Consider the following 18,317-nt stretch of genomic DNA (forward strand, 5'->3'; position numbering starts at 1 on the left):
TTCTGCGTTATTCCCTTTTTTTTTACTTACCTTTCTGTTAGCTTCATTCTTCTCCTCTCTTCTGTCTTCTTTTTTCTTTCCTGGTCCTCTCCGCGCTGCTCCTCACTGAATGACAGGCGTGACTTGATGACGTCACACCTGTCATTCAGTATCAACAGTGCAGAGAGGAGGGAGAGGTGAGTAGTGTATTTTTTTTTTTTTTTACTACCCGGCTCCCCCCACCAACGAAGGGAGCCCCGAACCCCCCCTTCCTCCCGCCGGCGCCGCCACCTCGGAGAGAGGGGGGCCCGGGGCACGTGCCCCCTGTGCCCCCCCCCCTTAATCTGGCTATGGCATAAATGTCTGAAGCTTTAGCCCAGGAACGTTCCTCAGGCCCATAGCCTTTCCAATCGACTAGAAATTGCCGTGAACCTCTGGATCTACGAGAGTCCAATAGTTTTTGAACTCATACGCAGTTTGATCTTGAGAAGTAGCCAGAGGCGGGGAAGCTGTGACATTTGAAAATTCATTTTGTACCACCGGTTTTAGCAGAGAGACATGAAACACTTTGGGAATCCGTAGTGAGGATGGAAGTTCTAATCTGAAAGCTGCTGGATTGATCATCTCGGAGATTCGGTAGGAAACGATAAACTTGGGTGCTAGTTTCATACTAGGAACCTTTAAACTGATATTTTTAGTGGATAAGCAGACCTTATCCCCTGGAAGAAGTTGAGGAGCAGGACACCCTTTCTTATCATACAATCTTTTAGCCTGAGCAGCAGAATTTTCCAGATTACTTTTGGTGTTATGTACTTGCCCTTAGTTTTGCCCTCATTCAAGATGGCCGTGATTGCCTCATGAAGTTTCCATCTTGGATCTCTGTTATGAACTTGCCCTTACAATAGCCCTTATCCAAGATGGCCGGGACTGTCTCATGAAGATTCCATCTTGGATCCCATTTCCTGTTTGGGCCTAGAAAAGGCACTTCCTGTTATGAAGCCTTTGCACGAGTATTGTGTTTGTATCTGAACCAGATGCTTCCACAGAACCTTGCCTCCTTGTGATTTGGACTACAAGTTCTTGATACTTCCACCAGACCTTTATACTTTTGTGACTTTGGACTTTATTTGGACACTAGAGATTTATTTGTATACCAAAATAAATCCTGTTGAATTCAAAAATACCTGGCTATTGGGTTCCGTTTGTGATACCAGACAGGGCCACCTTTTCCATTGGGCATGATGGGCAGGTGCCCGGGGGTCCCACGGGCAAGGGGGCCCCATAGGCAGGGCTCTTAATTAGAATAAATAATCCTGCAAAAGAAAAAACCTGCAAAAAAAACCTTCAAGGGTCACTGAGCAAGTACATCTATCTATCTCTATATGTCTATAGCTATATATATATATATATATATATATATATATATATATACCTATATACCAGGGCCCCTACATATATATATATATATATATATATATATATATATATATATATATATATATGTAGGGGCCCTGGTGCACTGCTTTGCCCGGGGGCCCATAATGTTGTTAAGATGGCCCTGATACCAGAAGTGTGACAGGATACTCGTGCCCAAAATGACGGAGCCCGCCGGGTCAGAACCATCTGCTTTACAGCGACTTTCAGATCTGAGTTTCCACATGCATTCTGCTTCAAGACAACTACAGGAATTTCATGCAAAATTTCAAGAACTGGAGACCCAGTGTACAAATAATTTTCAACTGCAAGATCAACACGTAACTGAGTTGCAAATAAATGTTCATGAACTCAAAGATCAAATAGCGCTACAAAATGGAGTTATTACAGAACTACAGGTGCGGCTTCAAGAAGTTAATGCTTTAGCACCTTCAGCTGCAGTACATCAGCCCACACTCCCACTACCTCCGGCTCGATTCTCAGGTGATCGTAAAAAATACAGAGGTTTTATTAATCAATGTAATATGCATTTTGATTTACATCCTACTTATTTTTTGACTGATGTACAGAAAGTACGTTGTATTCTTTTATTGTTGAAAGATGATGCCTTGGCATGGGCTTCTCCTTTGATAGAAGCAAAAAGTCCCATATTACAAGATCTTTCTAATTTTATGGATGCAATGAACCAGATATTTGATGATCCAAATCGAAGTGCTACTGCTGAGTCAGTTTTATTAAAAATGTGTCAGGGAAGACGTTCAGTGGCTGAATACACCTCTGATTTCCTAAGATGGATTTTAAACACTGATTGGAATTCGGCAGCTAAGCTGTCTGTTTATCGAAAGGGGTTATCTGAGTTCATTAAAGATGAATTATCTAGAGCTGATGCACCCACTGAATTTGAAGCCTTTGTTAAACATTGTATTCGTATTGATGCTCGTCAAATGTAGAGGAAACAAGATAGATGGGGTTCCTTGTGGACTCGGCCTAATTATCCAGAACCAGCAATATCAAATTACTCTGGAACTCATGCAACACAACAAATTGAGGAGTCTGAGCCAATGCAAATAGATACCATTCGCAAACAGATTTCTATTGAAAGAAGAGATCTTTTCGCTTAGTGATTATAGCTCTGGGTTTATAGCCCTTTTGCTTCATAGTTTGAAGCTCTTTTGCTGAGTGACTATAGCTCTGTATGTATAGCTCTTTTGCTCTTTAGCCTAGAGTTTCTCTGCTGGGTGATTCTAGTTCTTGGTTGGCTTGGACCAGAGGGTCAGGAGAGCAAAGCAGAAAAAAGGAGTAACTTTGCACGTGGGCAAAACCATGTTGTATTGGAGCGGGAGGTAGATTTAAAATGTGGGGACAGATTTATAGTTGGGGTAGGGCATGTCCTAGATCAACTTTAAATTTCAGTGTAAAAATAAAGCTATCAGGTATTTGTGTGCTACATGAGAAAACAGCCAGTATTTAATAATAAACTAATTTGCACCCCTTGCATTGTAAAATGGTTTGTCCTGAAGAACACTTACTCCTTTTGTTTGCCTTACTTTCCTTAATGACTCAGGCCCTAAGCTTCTAAGATGAATCACTTAGTGAAACGTACATTAGGTTTTTAGAGATGTGGAACAATTAACTTCAGGAGAAAACAATTTAGGATTCACGCTATCTGACTTAGATCATGATGGTTCATTACCATCTGTGACAGCCAGATCACATGATCGCAGGGGAATGATTCCTCCACCCCTGCAATCGCATTCTGGTGCCTGGCTGTCATGGTGACAGCCAGGCTGAAGACATCAGCGCAGAGTAGCGGAGACCAGAAGACTGCAAGACAGCGGGCCCCCAGGTAAGTTTGTGTTGCGCTATTGTACCGGGCCAAGTACTACAGTACCCCCTGTACCCCCCTGATGGCGTCCCTGCTTCTCATTGCAGCTGCATAACTGACATGCAGTTTGGATATATAAATGTTACATTTGTATTAACAGCTGTAATAATATTGTTACCTTTTGCACTGAAGGATATATACACAACAAGATCAGCATTATCTGAACTGAGCTTTATATTATTAATTGAATCCTGAAAACGGCATTAAGACTATAATTTTTGAAAGTGACTACATACTCCTGAACTTTCCACATCTCCTTCATTGCTTTAATATTTCGCTTTTAAGGATTTTAATCAAAACCAATAAAATTTAGTTTTTATGTATGTGTCTATTATTTCATATCCAAGACCAATGGCAGAGGTATAGGTTTACAGAAAGTCCCTTTTATTTTCATATTTTAGGTAGAATTACTTAGTTTTGTATATAAGATGTTCCTCCAACAATTAGTATTCTATCTCCCTTTTTTTGTACAACATCTGATTTCAACAACGGTCAAACCCCAAACTCAACAATTCCGAGAGTCTTGTAATGTGCCTCAAATTACTCAATCAGCTAGCACAAATTGTAATATAGTGCCATTATGAAAGAAGAACTACACCTAGGTTTGAAACCCTCAAAATTGTCAGGCCGCTATTATAAAATCTTCGCTCAATCCCTCTCCGCTCATTTGTTACAAAAATGGATTTATGACTTTGTCCGTGACGGTATTACTGGTCCTGTTCACGGCAACACGTCATATAGAAGTTATTACTTCTTTTATTTTAGGAAGCGGTGTGAACAATAGACAGTTTCAGTATACTTTATGTACATGTTATACAGCACAGACACTGTTCATCTGTTATGTTCAGAATGCATAGAAAGATGCTTACCTGTTATTATATTTAGATATATTGTGTCACAGATTCTGATCTCCTACAATCCTTGATTGGTCTCAATTACTATTAGACCCGTTATCTCCTACGATATATATATGGTATTTTTACCAAGTTACTGTTTTGAGAGGACTATAATTGGAGAATCTGGGGATTTGTAGTAGTTTACGCTGTTATATAGAACCCAATATCATATGGGAATTTCTACCAATTTATTTTTAGATCTATTCTCTGGATAGAAAGTGCTTTCAGTGCATTTTATATCACTTATACTTCATACACATTATACACCATTTTATATTTTGCTATTTTCATTTTATTTATTTGGTCAATAAAAGTAAAGTTTTATAACCTTGAATATGGTACAGTGCTTAACATTCCCTACCACTCTTTAAAGTTGAAGTGCATCTTTCCAAACACAAACTTTTAATCTTTCTATTTATAGTTACCGCATTTTGTTGCCATTAGATAGCACCCCTCATATCTCTATCAAGAGGAGACTTTATGAGAGTTATATAGAGGGAGACTCCTAGTAATCTATGCAATGGGATTTTTTGAGATTTTTGGGGATATCAGCATTTTTGTTTCACATCTGGTGAAAATGCCCATATAGCCCAATTCTGAGAGATGGTTATTAATTTAATCTATCAAATACCAGATTTCCAGATACCTGCTGACCCTGTCTTTCTACTCTGAAATACATAATTTCTTCACATACTAAACATGGGGACAGACTCATCACTCATATAAGTGTAATAACCTGTGTGGTGTTATTTAGAGTAATACGTCGAAATTGCACCTTACCAGTATCAGATAGTTCTCTTTCAGGTTTCAACACTTCAGATTTTCTATGCACCAGAGAGGTAAGGAGATTTATCCACAGATATTTAAAATGACACAAGTGTATTCTAAACTAATTTCCTTTTATTGTTAAGAATTATTCTGATTTTATTTTAGAAGCGCACAATTACTTTTAAACAATATCTTATTACTTTAAAACTATTTACAATTGACGAACCTTTAAATTTGCCGTACTACTAACACTGATATCTTATTGGAATTCTTTGTCTATGGGTGTTTCTGGCAGAATAAATTATTAACCTTCATATATATATATATATATATATATATATATATATATATATATATATATATATAACATTAATATATAACTTAATTTCTAACACAACTTTAAGACCTACATCAAATATTTCAATAACTATTTGTAGAAGTGGTGCACGTGATTGGGGCCATAAATTTCTTTTTCTATCCCATTGGACTTTATAAAGAGTCACTTTATTAAGTGGTTGTAGCCCTTCAAAAAAAGATTTTGGCAAAACACTATTTCTGTAGTTTTCCTGAAAAACGGATTCTTTTTTAGTAAGCAATTGAAGTATATAGGGATCAGAAACATGTGTCTAAGTAACTGCTGATATTTTCAGTTGTAGTGATGTAATGGTGGGAGTTATAGTGATCTGTGTCTGCTTAACTTATTTTACAACACCAACTTGTCTCTCTCCTCTCACACTGTCCTCAGTACATAGCACAGTCTCTTAATGGGATTTTACAGATCTCTCTTCTGCTTAGTAATTTTCAGCACTTTCCATTTTATTCACGCCTCTCTTTTGCTCACTTCTTCTCTTCTTACACTTTCTTCACTTTTAATATGCTTATATATCACTTTGTACGATTTTCATTCTGTCCCTTTTTTTTTGCTCTCAGTTTATCCAGACACAGGGATCTCTCTCAGTGGCAGGGTTGCCAACTCTGAAATGAAAAACAAGCCCAAACCACTCCTAAAAAGCCCAAAAAGCCCAACTTACCGTCCTTTTCTATAACACTAAGTTCTACACTGCATCTCCATTTAGAAAACCTTTATAAACACAAGAGGACACATTTATACACTGATATGGCAAATGAAAAGGCAAATGCTGTAATTTAGGACACTGGTATGTCTATACCACACAGCCCCATGATAGTATAAAATAGGGCTCTGAAAGCAGTCTTCTGACACCAGCAGCTTACTGAATGGGAGGGGAGGGTGTTATATAGCAGTGTTACCTGCTATAAGTGCAGCGATCGTGTGTCTGTCACAGCACTTATTTCAGTAGGTCCCTCCTCTGATCTGCCCACCCACAAAGCGCCACTTCATTGGAGGAATTCACTGCACAACCCGCCCACAAAAGATTATGCAGCCTGTGGACTTGGAGAACGTCTCCAAGCCCAAAAACAAACTACCCGCGGCAGTGAAATAAAACCTGCAACTTCACAAAAAAAGAAGCTCAATTCCGCTTGTTATAAGCGGAATTGGCAACTATGCTCAGTGGTCCTGAGTATCACACTCCTCTCTCCCTGTCACTCCCGGCAACCACCAACCACTCTCAACTGTCACTTCTCCCTCAAGAAATCTTTTTTTTCTTTTTAAATCTTTATAAACACCTATAACAATTTACAAATGTGACCACATATAAACAGGCATGTATATGAACACAGCCAGGAGTACACACATATATTTAGATATAAATACACCCCAGGGTACTCAGGTTTTGGGGTATCACATAAGTAATGCAGCTAATATTTTAATCGCCAGAGATTGGAAAAAGCGGTCTCCTCCCCCCTCCCAGTAGAGAGGCTTTGATAAATCACAGATTGTATTTCTCCTATATGGAATATTTAAATATCTTATTTAATGGCTTAATTAATTGGTTAGCTGTGTGTTATATGTGTGTATATGTGTGTGTGTGTATATATATATATATATATATATATATATATATATATATATATATATATATATAGTGACATTCTGTGAGCAGCTGGGAAGTCATTTACATTACTATAATACTGTTGCAGTGAAAGCATAGGTTTTGATTGTATAGATAGTGAACAATGCAGTTTTTTGCATCCACAAAGCCTAAACAAACAATAGTATATGTGCACATTAGTAGTTGCCATTTCTTAGACACTACTTCCCAGACTCCTTCTTTACAGACCAGCCGAGGTATTTGGCTGCAGTATGATATATACCCAGCAGAGGGACCCAGTGAAAACTACCATGAGTTGTGCCCAGAGCACTAGACAGCATTGTGACATCACACAACATAGCCAGAGCATTCAAGTACACAAAACAGAAGAGCATGGAGCGCAAACCAGGTAAGACATGAAACTGATATTTCCCAAGGAGAATATAAGACAAGACTGTCATAACTATACCTTATGCACTGTATTTTTATCTTAGCATAAGCCTAACATCAGTTAAAATACTACGAGAGACTGGAAAATTGAATCCTTGATCTTCTTTGTATCACAGATTAGTAGAAGCTATTTTTTAAAGCAAATTATTCGAAATAATAGACCTGATTTATAATTATAATAAAAACTGAGCCTAGTTTGCAATACTACATTGTGCTCAGTCTATATAAAAAAACAACAATTTCTCTGTTTTAATTTGCAGTATTTTCTGTAGGTATTATATAGTATTGTTTTCTTAATTCTTCTTTTTCAAAATCTTCAGAATATTTGCGAAGAATTTGTTTTGAGAGCAGACAGGACAGGAAATGTTTCCCTAATTCCTGTGCCCCAGACCGCCTGGGTATTGAATTGGCCCCTATTAGAGGAGCTCCAAATGTGGGACCCGGGCGCTACAACATTGAGGAGGTGAGTGGAAACATTTTGGGGATCCTTTATAAAATCTGGAGCAGGGTTGAAATAGGGCAGACAGATTTTGGATATTGAAAAGTGTTTAACTTCCCCAGATGATATTTATAGATATATTGTATAGATTGTATTTATTTGTTACATTTTGGTGTTAAAAGTCCCCTCTGTCTGTCCTAGTACAGGCTTATACTGATGTTGTTGTTTTTTTTTTTAAATGGTGTATAATATAACATTATGGATATATATTACAAGTATGTGCATCAAGAGACCCATCTATAATAGCAACAGACATTTAAAAATTTTGAATCTTGTTGCAAGATTGGAAAAAAGGTTCATCTTCAGGGTAGCGCAGTTATTTGGACATAAATTTCATGTCAGCATTTTCAGGACATAGCTTAGCAGGTGTATTTGGATTTGCTGTGTGCAACATTTGGGCACTTCAAGCAATCTTCAGTAATACTAAACTGTCCCAAATAAAATATCCTATAAGGTGTGACAAATGTGTAATTAAAGATGCACCTATGGTTTCATTCTTTTCAACTGTAAAGTTGGAATCAAACCCATGACCCCAGGATGTGAGGCAGCAATGTTAACCACTGTGCTTCCATACTACCATATATAGAAAATATATAAGGACATACTTAGTGTTCTACAGTGCACCATATGGTGAATGAATAAATACTTAGTTTACAATCCCAATGTCCATCATATATACAGTTCAGTGCCCACAATATACAGCTTCATGGCCATGATATAAAGCTTAATGCTACCATATGGAGGCCAATAATAAAATTTCCAACATGATATAATAAACCACCCTAAACCCAACAAGATGTCCCAATATAACACGCAAGATGCCCTATACTTTACCAGCAAGATGACTTCTAATTTCCTTAGCAAGATGTCATGTATGTGTCCAGAAAGATGCCCTGTATATATCCAGAAAACTTTCCTGGTCATACCCAGCATGATGTCTTCGTAAGATGATGTGCGCAGTAAGATGATATGGATGTGCCCAGCAGTCACTTACCTCCGATCCCAGCACACCGTCTCCACTCCTTACTTTGTTGCAGCTCCTGTCCGAGCTGACTTGGATCAGCTGTTTCATACCACATGAAGCAACAACTTCTAATTGGATTTTCTTGTTATTTTGACAAGGTCGCCAGGGCAGCACCACTTCACTGGGCCCCAATTAGTCTGGATCACCAACCCATCACTGCCCCTGATTTTCTTCCAATTTTCCCTATATGTGGGGAGAACGTGTGTCAGGACAAATGACAGCAGACTAAAGACTAAAATGAGTGGTGCTGTTTTATTTACGCAATTGCATTCTTATCAAAGCAAGATCATGATGACAGCACAGTGAGATTGGAAACTGGCAGGTCAAATTTAGCCCAAAGGAAACCTTTGGGGTTGTTGTTGTATTAACAACAACCCTGAGGCGACAGGGCTTCTTACAGCAGGGTTTCATTTCAAAAACACCAGTATCCTGTCTCTCACCTACCTCTCATCTTGCATAATGCAACCCAAGATATTTTGTCACCCTCGTTTTCTCATGAAATGTCTGCCCCTATGGCTTGAATGGTTGAAATATAAATGTATGAAGTTATAAAGCATATTTTCTAAACTATTAAGTGGTCTTCCAAGCAGTGGTGATGAAAACGTTTAACACAGTAACAGTGATAAATAAAATATTTGATGACTGATGTACAATAAATATCAGTACAGTAATCTGAAGTAACGTAGAACAAAATACAGACGTAACTAGATAATCGTTTGTACCTAAGGTGCAAGTAAGCAGTTCAGCAGTTATTAATAAAGCTAGAAAAGTAGGAATCTGTTAACCTCTGGTCTAGAAATCAATGAAATTATTGAGAAGTTTCACATGAATCACGTTTTGCAACCAAACAGGCCATGTTCCTATGTGCAAAGTAACGATTATACAGTCTTCCAGTTTTGTGTTTGCCTCTGTACTGTTTTTTTTATATTGCATTTTGCTGAATTTATAGTCTGTATGTAGGGCTGGGAGACGGTTTCTGCTGTATTACTTGGTAGAGGTAAGAACGGGAACACTTAAGCCCAAATTCCACCGCAGAAACATACAAAAATTGTGTCCAAATGCAGAATGAGGCGACTATCAGAACAGTTTGCTCTCCCACCGGTGGTTGGATTGCAGTATAATACACTTACTACACCAGTCTATGCAGTACAGAATATTACACAAGTATCTGCTATTGGGCTCTGCTACTTAAAAAAATTATATTCAAAAACAGTAATGACTTGGAGAATTTGGAACATGTAGTTCTAAAATCAGTGAAATAGTACATTTTAATTACATCAATACTTACCAATATCTAGAACATCATACTGGATTCATTTGGATGGCAAAAATACCCGGATCTTGGAGAAAATAAAAAACACTGTCAGAAAGTCACATAGAAACATAAAAACACCTAAATGAGGCATTAGCAGGAAAATACATATTGTAATCTATCTTCTGTCAATCTAAACTATTGGGATAATAGAGTAGAGTAGCAATTTTAACTGAAAGGAACCTTCTTGCAGATCACTATACTCCCCAGTGGCGCACGCAGGGGGGGGGTTTTGGGTCTCCAGAAACCCTTCCTCTCCGCTAAAGAAGTGCCCCTGTACTATACAGCAGCCGTGGCGCAGTCAAAGAAGCATCCGCTGCGGTGCTGTATTGTAAACAGCACCGCCGCGGACGTTTCTTTGACAGCGCCGCGGCTGCTGGATAGTACAGAGCTGCGGAAACGGAGCTGCTGCACTTTTTTGGGTTTTTTTTTTTGGGGGGGGGGGACCCACACTTAAAAACCCTGCGTGCGCCCCTGCTCCACTATAATGTACTTATGCATCCAGCTGTCTACTTGTGTCCTTTTTATTCTGTTTATTTTTATCTTATTGGGTGACGTAATGTCATATTTATTTCTGTATGACCAATAAGATTGTGCCACAGGCATCCACATAATTAGGACAGACAATTGTGTAGGGTACTAGATAATTGTGTACCGCACTGGGTAAACCCAAAAAGGCCAGTGGTATTATTATAGAGTCTAAAGTAGATTATTAGTACAATAAATATTCAATCAATCAATCACTGTAGAAGGTGCACCCTCATATATAAAGCTTGTATTACCATGATGCTTTTTTCAAGATACAGAGCATAAGAATGGAATAACATTAATCTTTGTTGTTTTAACATTTCTTTTGAATTGTTTTAGATAGTAGTTGCACTAAGTGATATTTAAATAATACCATTTTAAAAAACAACAACATGTGTATGTATTCACAAAACAGTTTCACCTTCATCTTATATATTTCAGGTGCTTTTTAATATACCAGATGACTTAGAGACCAGTGTAATATGTTTTTTTTCTTCCTTGACTGAACTATTAATTTGTTGTGTTACCAGTTTACCAACCTGAAGCACCTTCAGCAGAGGAAACCGCTGAGTAAGAAGGGGTACTGTTTGGGAGCCAGGACTGCACCCCGCTTCCCCCCAGATAGTAAGGTAATACTTCTGTGGTAGTGTATATATCCAGTATAGCTGTCACTGTTAGTAGCTCTGAGCTATGTGGTTACTTTCACTATAAATTATCCACACATCCAAAACATTGTTTTACTTTCAACTAATTATTGAACAGTCCCAGATTATATCAATATAGCCACAGGGTGACAGTCTCTAAAATATTATTCTATATGACACACAAGGAAGATAACCCCAAGCTAAGCAGTGAGTCAGAGGAAGTAACTTAATTTATTTGTTTACAAAGGCATCCACATATAAACCTGGACATTATCAAACATATTACGCTTATTAAAGATATGCCACACATATAGCATTAGGCATTATGGTATCTTGTATACTTCTTGGTTGTTGTTTTCTTCGTATTTCTGATAACTTGTTTTCTTCGTATTTCTGATAACTTGTGTGTTGTAATGTATCAGCCAAATTGCTTGCTTTGGGTGAATAAAGCATATGGAATAACTCATCTGCCAATTCTTCATCTTTGGTAAGAGCCCCTAATCCCCACCCCTTGACACTGTGTGTTTTATAGTATATGATATTATATTATATTAGAAGATGAATATAGATGTCAGAATATAATGTCACAAACAGGTGGAAACCGGACAATTTTGACAGAGCTTGACAGGCCAAACTGTATTTGTTTAATCAGCCTATAGCACTTTATTCCAAAATGTGTCTAGCTTATGTAAGTGTTGTTCTGCATACTTCAGTGTTGACTTTTGCAATTAAATTGTAAAACGTTATACTGTGGAGCACTACTTCTGTGCCTTCTAAAGACTTCTGCAGGTCCTTTCTAGTGATAAGTCGGTTATGGGTATCAGACTTTTCTGGGTCCTCCAGGTGTTGCCTTAACTTCAAAGGTTCCAGTTCAATTTTCTATTTTGTATGATAAACCTAACAGTTAGAATTGGAAGCTAGAGGCATGTAGATATAGTTTTTAGCATTTCCCAGCTTTGTAACAGTCATTTATCCTTAGTTTCCGTTCCCTAGTCAGCTGCGCATATGCAGGGCTGCCAAGAAGAATTCAGGGCCCGGGTACAACAAATTCATGGGGCCCCCCTCATAGTGAAGTAAGCCCCAAAATTTTTGTGCGCCGCCTTACGGCGGCGCAAAAAGAATTAAGTATATGGTCATATATTCAGGGGCGTGGCTAGCCAAACGGCAGTGCAAAATTTTTGGGAGGTGTGGTCATGCATTTGGGGGCGTGGCAAACGTGCCATTGGGGCGTGGCTAACATAAAAACCACTAGGCTCTCAATTCGCCCGGGGGTCACATATGTTCAAGCACTCCTGACTTTCAGGACATCTACCACCACAGGGTAGTATACAAACAATGCAGTGTGTACACAAACAGTTCAGTCTTGGCCTACACCTTACATTGGACACAACATTCACCAAAAATTGGTATTGTCCCTACTAGAATCACAACATTTCACACACTGTGCTGCTCTCTCCTACCTGTTCTTCTCACTTTCCTCACCTGTGGCTGCTGCTTTCTTTAGTTGTGGCTTGTCCGGATCCAGAAATGTTGAAGGACCTATTTTGAAAAAAAAATGGCTACATTTAGAAAATTACAGCCAGCCCCAGCGTTAAATCAATAGCACCCACGATTAATAATTAGGCCTTCCTCCAGCCCCAACATTAAAATAATACTATTCACATTTAATAAATAAACCTATATCCCTTCCTGCAAACAGCCCCAGCAATACCTATTTCCCGCAACCATCACTGCCATTAAATAATTCATAGTCACATTTAATAAATAGACCTCATTCTCCCTAAACTCACCCCAAGATTCAATAGCCCCCAAACCACCCCATCTTAAATTAATAGTCCCTACTATTAAATTGCCTCACCATCACCCTACAAACAAAATAGCGCCCATTAATTAGCTGCCACCTACCTCACACACACTACATTGCAACAAGCCCCCTATGCCATTACACACACAATACTGTGCCCCTTCATCACAACTACACTGTACCCCCTTATGCTCACACTGCGACCTCCATGCTGCTTTTCCCCCTTCTTTTTTACTTTCTGCCTCTCTCCCACTTTTTTTCCTCCTCTGTTCCTCTCTCCCACTTTTTTTTTTATTCCCCTGTGGCTCTCTCCTTTTTTTCCCTCCTCTGTTCCTCTCTCCCACTTTTTTTCCCCTCCTCTGTTCCTCTTTCCCCAATTTTTTTTTATTCCTCTGTGGCTCTCTCCTTTTTTTCCTCCTCTGTTTCTCTGTCCCCTTTCTTTATAGTACTGTCCCTCTCTGTTTTCCTCCCCTTGCCTCTCCGTTTCTTTACTTACCTTTTGTCAACTTCTTTCTTTTCTTTTCTGCTCTTCTGTCTCCTCTTCTGTCTTCTTTCTTCCTGCTGGCTGCGGCGCTCCTCACTGACTGACAGGCGTGACTTGATGACGTCACGCCCGGCAGTCAGTGTGAATGGAGGAGAGGAGGGACACGGCGCCGCGCGATCACGTGAGTATTTATTTATTTATTTTTTTTAAATTTATTCTTCCTCCCAGCTCCCAAGAAACCCAAGACCCCTCCCTCCCCCCCTCCCCCCCCCCCCCCCCCGCGGAAAAAAAAAAAAAAAAAAAAGTTTAAAAAAAAAAGCGCAAGAGAGAAAAATTAAAAAAAAAAAAATTAATTAGCAGCGGGGGCCCGGCCCGGGCCCCCTGGCATGGCCGGGCCCGGGTAAACTGTACCCGCTCCCCCCCCCTCTCGGCGGCCCTGCGCATATGAGCGCATGTTTGTGTTCTTGTAGTAGGCACAAAGCCTTGACAGAAGTGTATTTATTCAACAGCTCCCTGAGCTGCGAGCTGAAATCCAGAGAGTAAATTACCGTATTAATGGTTTTTACGCGCAGGATTACCGTATTAACAGTAATATTTTTGGAGCGCGGTATTTTCGGCGATCCCGCAGTCAATTGAATATGCCCCTTAGAGTATTAATGAATCAACTGGAAGGGTGTCGCCACTTTTTCACATTCCACATTCATTGCATTCGTTTTTCAATCTGCTAAATTTAGCAAATAAATAATAAACTGCATTAATGTGTAGAAATATGTCATGTGTGAGGTTTTACCATACAGATGTTTACTTGTTTTCACTTACAGATTCAGTAAAACATGCAGTTTGACCAGGGGTGTTAATACTTTTGCATACAACTGGATATTTCATGCTTGTACTTATTCAAATTATCTGTGAAACTTGTGTTTTCCAGATGGTTACTGCTGGTCCAGCGGATTATCAGTCTGACTGTAATAAAAAGCGCACAGTATTACCCAGTATTGCTCCATTTAACACCAGTACTGTGCGCTTCTCACGGAAGATCAATGAGCTGTCAGTACTACCTCCCAGGTAATATCTGTTTCAGTTAGTACAGACTAAGGTGATCAGTTTTATTAAGGTGTTAAAATATATTTTACAGCATTATATGGGGCATATTCAATTCTTTTGAATCCCCGCGGCATTAAAACTATTACCGTTATTACGGTAATAGTAAGCTGGATCCAACGAGAAAACTACTGTAATAATGGTATTTACGCGCACTATAACCGTAATGACGGTAATAGTGCGCGCACCGCGAGACTTTTGGCATTTTCGCCAACAATTGAATATGCCCCTATAAACATATATGTAGAATAAACTAGAAAACATCATGCAGCTGTGTGTCACTCGTCCGCAACTGCTGAGTAACTTGTAATACAATCAGGATCATTTGGCAGAATGCAAATGTGCAAATTGAGACATTTGATCTCAATGTGCAAAAGATCATTCAAAAACCCATTGTTGATTGGTAACTATAGGATACTGCACTTCTGCATTTTGTTGCTAAGTATACCCCATTGCCTATTATAATTTAATATCATATTGTTATTACTGCATTACTCCTTAGTGAGTGTATTTTTTACCACTGACATACTCAATAGACTGTGGCTGTCTCAGTTATTACATTTAGGTCATAGCTCTCTATTAGGACCCAAACAAGAAATATTTTCTTGGGCATCAGTAAAAAAGCAACAACATTATTCTAAGGAAAAAGTATCTTTTTTACAAAAGAGAATCAGTTCCAAATTAAATTTAGCAAAGTTTTATTGTATATTTGTCATTATTACAAACCAGTCTTACATACATTTATTATACATGAGTAGAATGTACAATAAATTGTATTTATTGTACAACTGTGTGGCTATTAGTGATGTCAAAAATTATAATGAGCGTAAAGACAAATGTCACAAATATTTTCAGTATTAGGAACACTGTTATAAGGCTTTCTTTAGTTCTGACAAACAATAATATACCATTTTATCTCAGTGTTTTGTAAAATTGCTGTAACTGCATCCTCATTACAAAACTCTTTAATGTGTCCTAATATCCTTATAATATCCAATAGAACATTGTTATCCAAATATTATTTTAACAAATACTAATTTACATCTCCATAGCCCTGGACCATACAATCTGAACGCAGAACAGGGTAGGAGGGTAACTTGGCCGGGGAGGTTCGGATCCCCTGACTGGGCAGCAGTGGCAACTCCTAACAAGAGGACTGTAAGGGTAGAGGTAAGAATTATAATTCACTATTTTCTCCAGTATAAAATAAGTTGCCACTGCAGCAATATGTTTCATAACTATACTCAGCTAATTTGTACAAGAACTTCTCTACAAACACATCAAGGTTCACTGGCCCTGAGGTTATGGGGCACATTTATAAAAAGGCAGAAAGCCCTATGGCAATGTTTTCATCGCCCATAGGACTTCGCCCTATATCAAGGGGTCACCACTGGTGATAAAATCCCCCGGATTTCACTGGAGTTATGCTTCCCCATGCAACAACACAGTAAAGCTTATTTAACAAACATCACAGCAGTACATGTTCTTCCATATTACCTGTTATTGCCATATTACATATGTCATTCTATTATTTTTCAATGAATTCTTTTTGTGTGGAACTGAAAGACACGGTGCAGGCTTTCAGTTCCACTGCGCATGTTTGAACTGACCAGCCAGGTCACAAATGTACATATTCCCTCAGACTCACCTGGCGAACAGGTAAATTAATCTTTGCAGCTCCAGGCCAGAATCACGCAGGTAGCTGAGTATCGCTCAACTGCTCCACTGATATTTTGTTGATAAATTGTGGATACATTCTAATAACTAGTACCCTACTGCCATTTGTTTCACACAGTTTAGTTGCCTATTAATCAATTATTAATATATGTTCAGACTTGTAAGCTTATGAGAGGATATAAAAGTAGACATGTTTCAAACATGGCTGCCCCAATGTGATATCAATTAATGTTAACATGTTAACGCTCCCCCATTGTAGATTTATAGCAAGACTTTATTCTTGTGGTGTAAAGCGGAGTGCAGCTGTACATAGAAACAGAATTTGGTCTGCACCTTTTTTGTGTGTTTTTCATTAATTTCTTTTTATTTATGTATGTTTCTTTATTTTTAAATACTTTAGATCTAAATCTTAATACTATTGGTTTGCCTCATGCATTCTTGAATTCTTCTACTACATGAGTTCCTACCACAAATGCTGGGATACTATTCCTTAGATCTATCATCCTTTCTGTAATAAAGTTCTTTCTTATGTTGTCTATCAGTCTTCCTCCCTCAAATTTAGTGTGTGCGCCCTTGTTCTAGAAACCCATTATTTTTCAAAAAACTCTATTAATACTTTTGATATAACTCAATGTTACTATCATATCACATTTGTCCCTAGTCCTCTAAAATGCACATTTTAAGCTCTTGATGTCCTTCCTGGTAAATTTTGTTATGCTGCCTATGCACCATTTTAGTAGCACTTCTTAGATTTATTTTATATTTTATTATATTTGGATACAGAGCCTGTAGAACAGGAAACAATACCTGATGTGATATCTTACCAGTGACCTATAACCTGGCAATATAACCTCACTCTTCCTGCTAGTAGTATCTTTTTCTAGGCAACCCAGTATTCTATTGACTATTCCCACTGCTTGATTATATTGCTGTTTAACTGTATTAATGTGAAACCCCTCTGGTACTGGTGTTGTGCGGTCACTTACTTGGTAACCATGTTGTGATGTGGTACCCACTTTCTGTTGCCATCCTCCTCTGTTCCGGTTATGGCATGGGTGTGACATTCGTGACCAGAGAGTTTAGGTGTGCTTAGGTGTTTAAACATAATAAGCATGGAGTGTTCACTAGTGCTTGGCAGTGAATAATGAAATAATGTTGTCTATAACAATGAATTTACACTGGTTACACTGTGTCTTGGTTAAAAGTTTTTCACTTTGTTTTTCTCATTCTCCTTTCCAGCTGATAACAGACAAGCTACTAAGGAAGAACAGAGAGAAAGTGGCATATCTGAGACTCTATGAGGACTAACCAGATTGTGGCTAAAAGTCAATAAATGTTAATAGTTATTATATACTTGCCTGTGTCTGCAGCTCAACACATCCTCTTTCCAACGTTTGATGATTGAAGATTTCATTGTTACATTTCCTGTCACTGAGATGCCTAAAGCAGGAAATTACATGGTGTCCCTCTCGCTTTGGTTAGGACAATGTACACTTAAAACAATATTAGACCTACCAACAAGGCATTCAACAGTCTATCTTTGCCTTTCATACATCAGACCTTAACAACATTTGTCCTTCATGGAACTTTCCTACACGCTATACAGGCACTATATTATAATCCTTCCTCCTAGTTCTCTTCCAACAGTCTAATCTCCCCAAAATTTAATATAAAAAATGGCACAAGACAGGTATGTCCCATTTCCCTACTGATATGGGCCTTCTGTATTGAGTTTTTAGTAGCTAGAATACGTGCCAACCCAGATATCTAAGGGATTCAAATAGGCCACCACAATTACAAAGTCCCGCTTTTCGCAGACAATGTAATGCTTTCTTTTACCAGCACACATACTTCCCTCACACATTTTTGGCACTCTCTCC

The 18,317-nt window shown here is 38.5% G+C and overlaps 1 protein-coding gene across 1 annotated transcript; it reads left to right on the plus strand.

Annotated features, from left to right (window-relative positions):
- Positions 1-7,211: 7,211 nt before the first annotated feature.
- Positions 7,212-17,767, plus strand: LOC142140349 (ciliary microtubule-associated protein 3-like). The gene is made up of 6 exons (XM_075198130.1): positions 7,212-7,323; positions 7,685-7,827; positions 11,258-11,356; positions 14,588-14,724; positions 15,813-15,930; positions 17,677-17,767. The coding sequence occupies exons 1-6, from the start codon at positions 7,308-7,310 to the stop codon at positions 17,743-17,745; spliced, it is 582 nt and encodes a 193-aa protein (XP_075054231.1). The 5' UTR covers positions 7,212-7,307; the 3' UTR covers positions 17,746-17,767.
- The last annotated feature ends 550 nt before the right edge of the window (positions 17,768-18,317 follow it).

Source organism: Mixophyes fleayi, chromosome 2 (assembly GCF_038048845.1).
Source record: "Mixophyes fleayi isolate aMixFle1 chromosome 2, aMixFle1.hap1, whole genome shotgun sequence".
In the NCBI taxonomy this organism is placed as follows: Eukaryota; Metazoa; Chordata; class Amphibia; order Anura; family Limnodynastidae; genus Mixophyes; species Mixophyes fleayi.

What these genes read in the sequence shown, in the direction of transcription:
- LOC142140349 (XM_075198130.1), top strand. An exon ending in GCTTCCCCCCAGATAGTAAG is followed by an intron (nt 11,357 to 14,587) that starts GTAATACTTCTG and finishes TGTGTTTTCCAG; the next exon opens with ATGGTTACTGCTGGTCCAGC. An exon ending in AGAGGACTGTAAGGGTAGAG is followed by an intron (nt 15,931 to 17,676) that starts GTAAGAATTATA and finishes TCTCCTTTCCAG; the next exon opens with CTGATAACAGACAAGCTACT.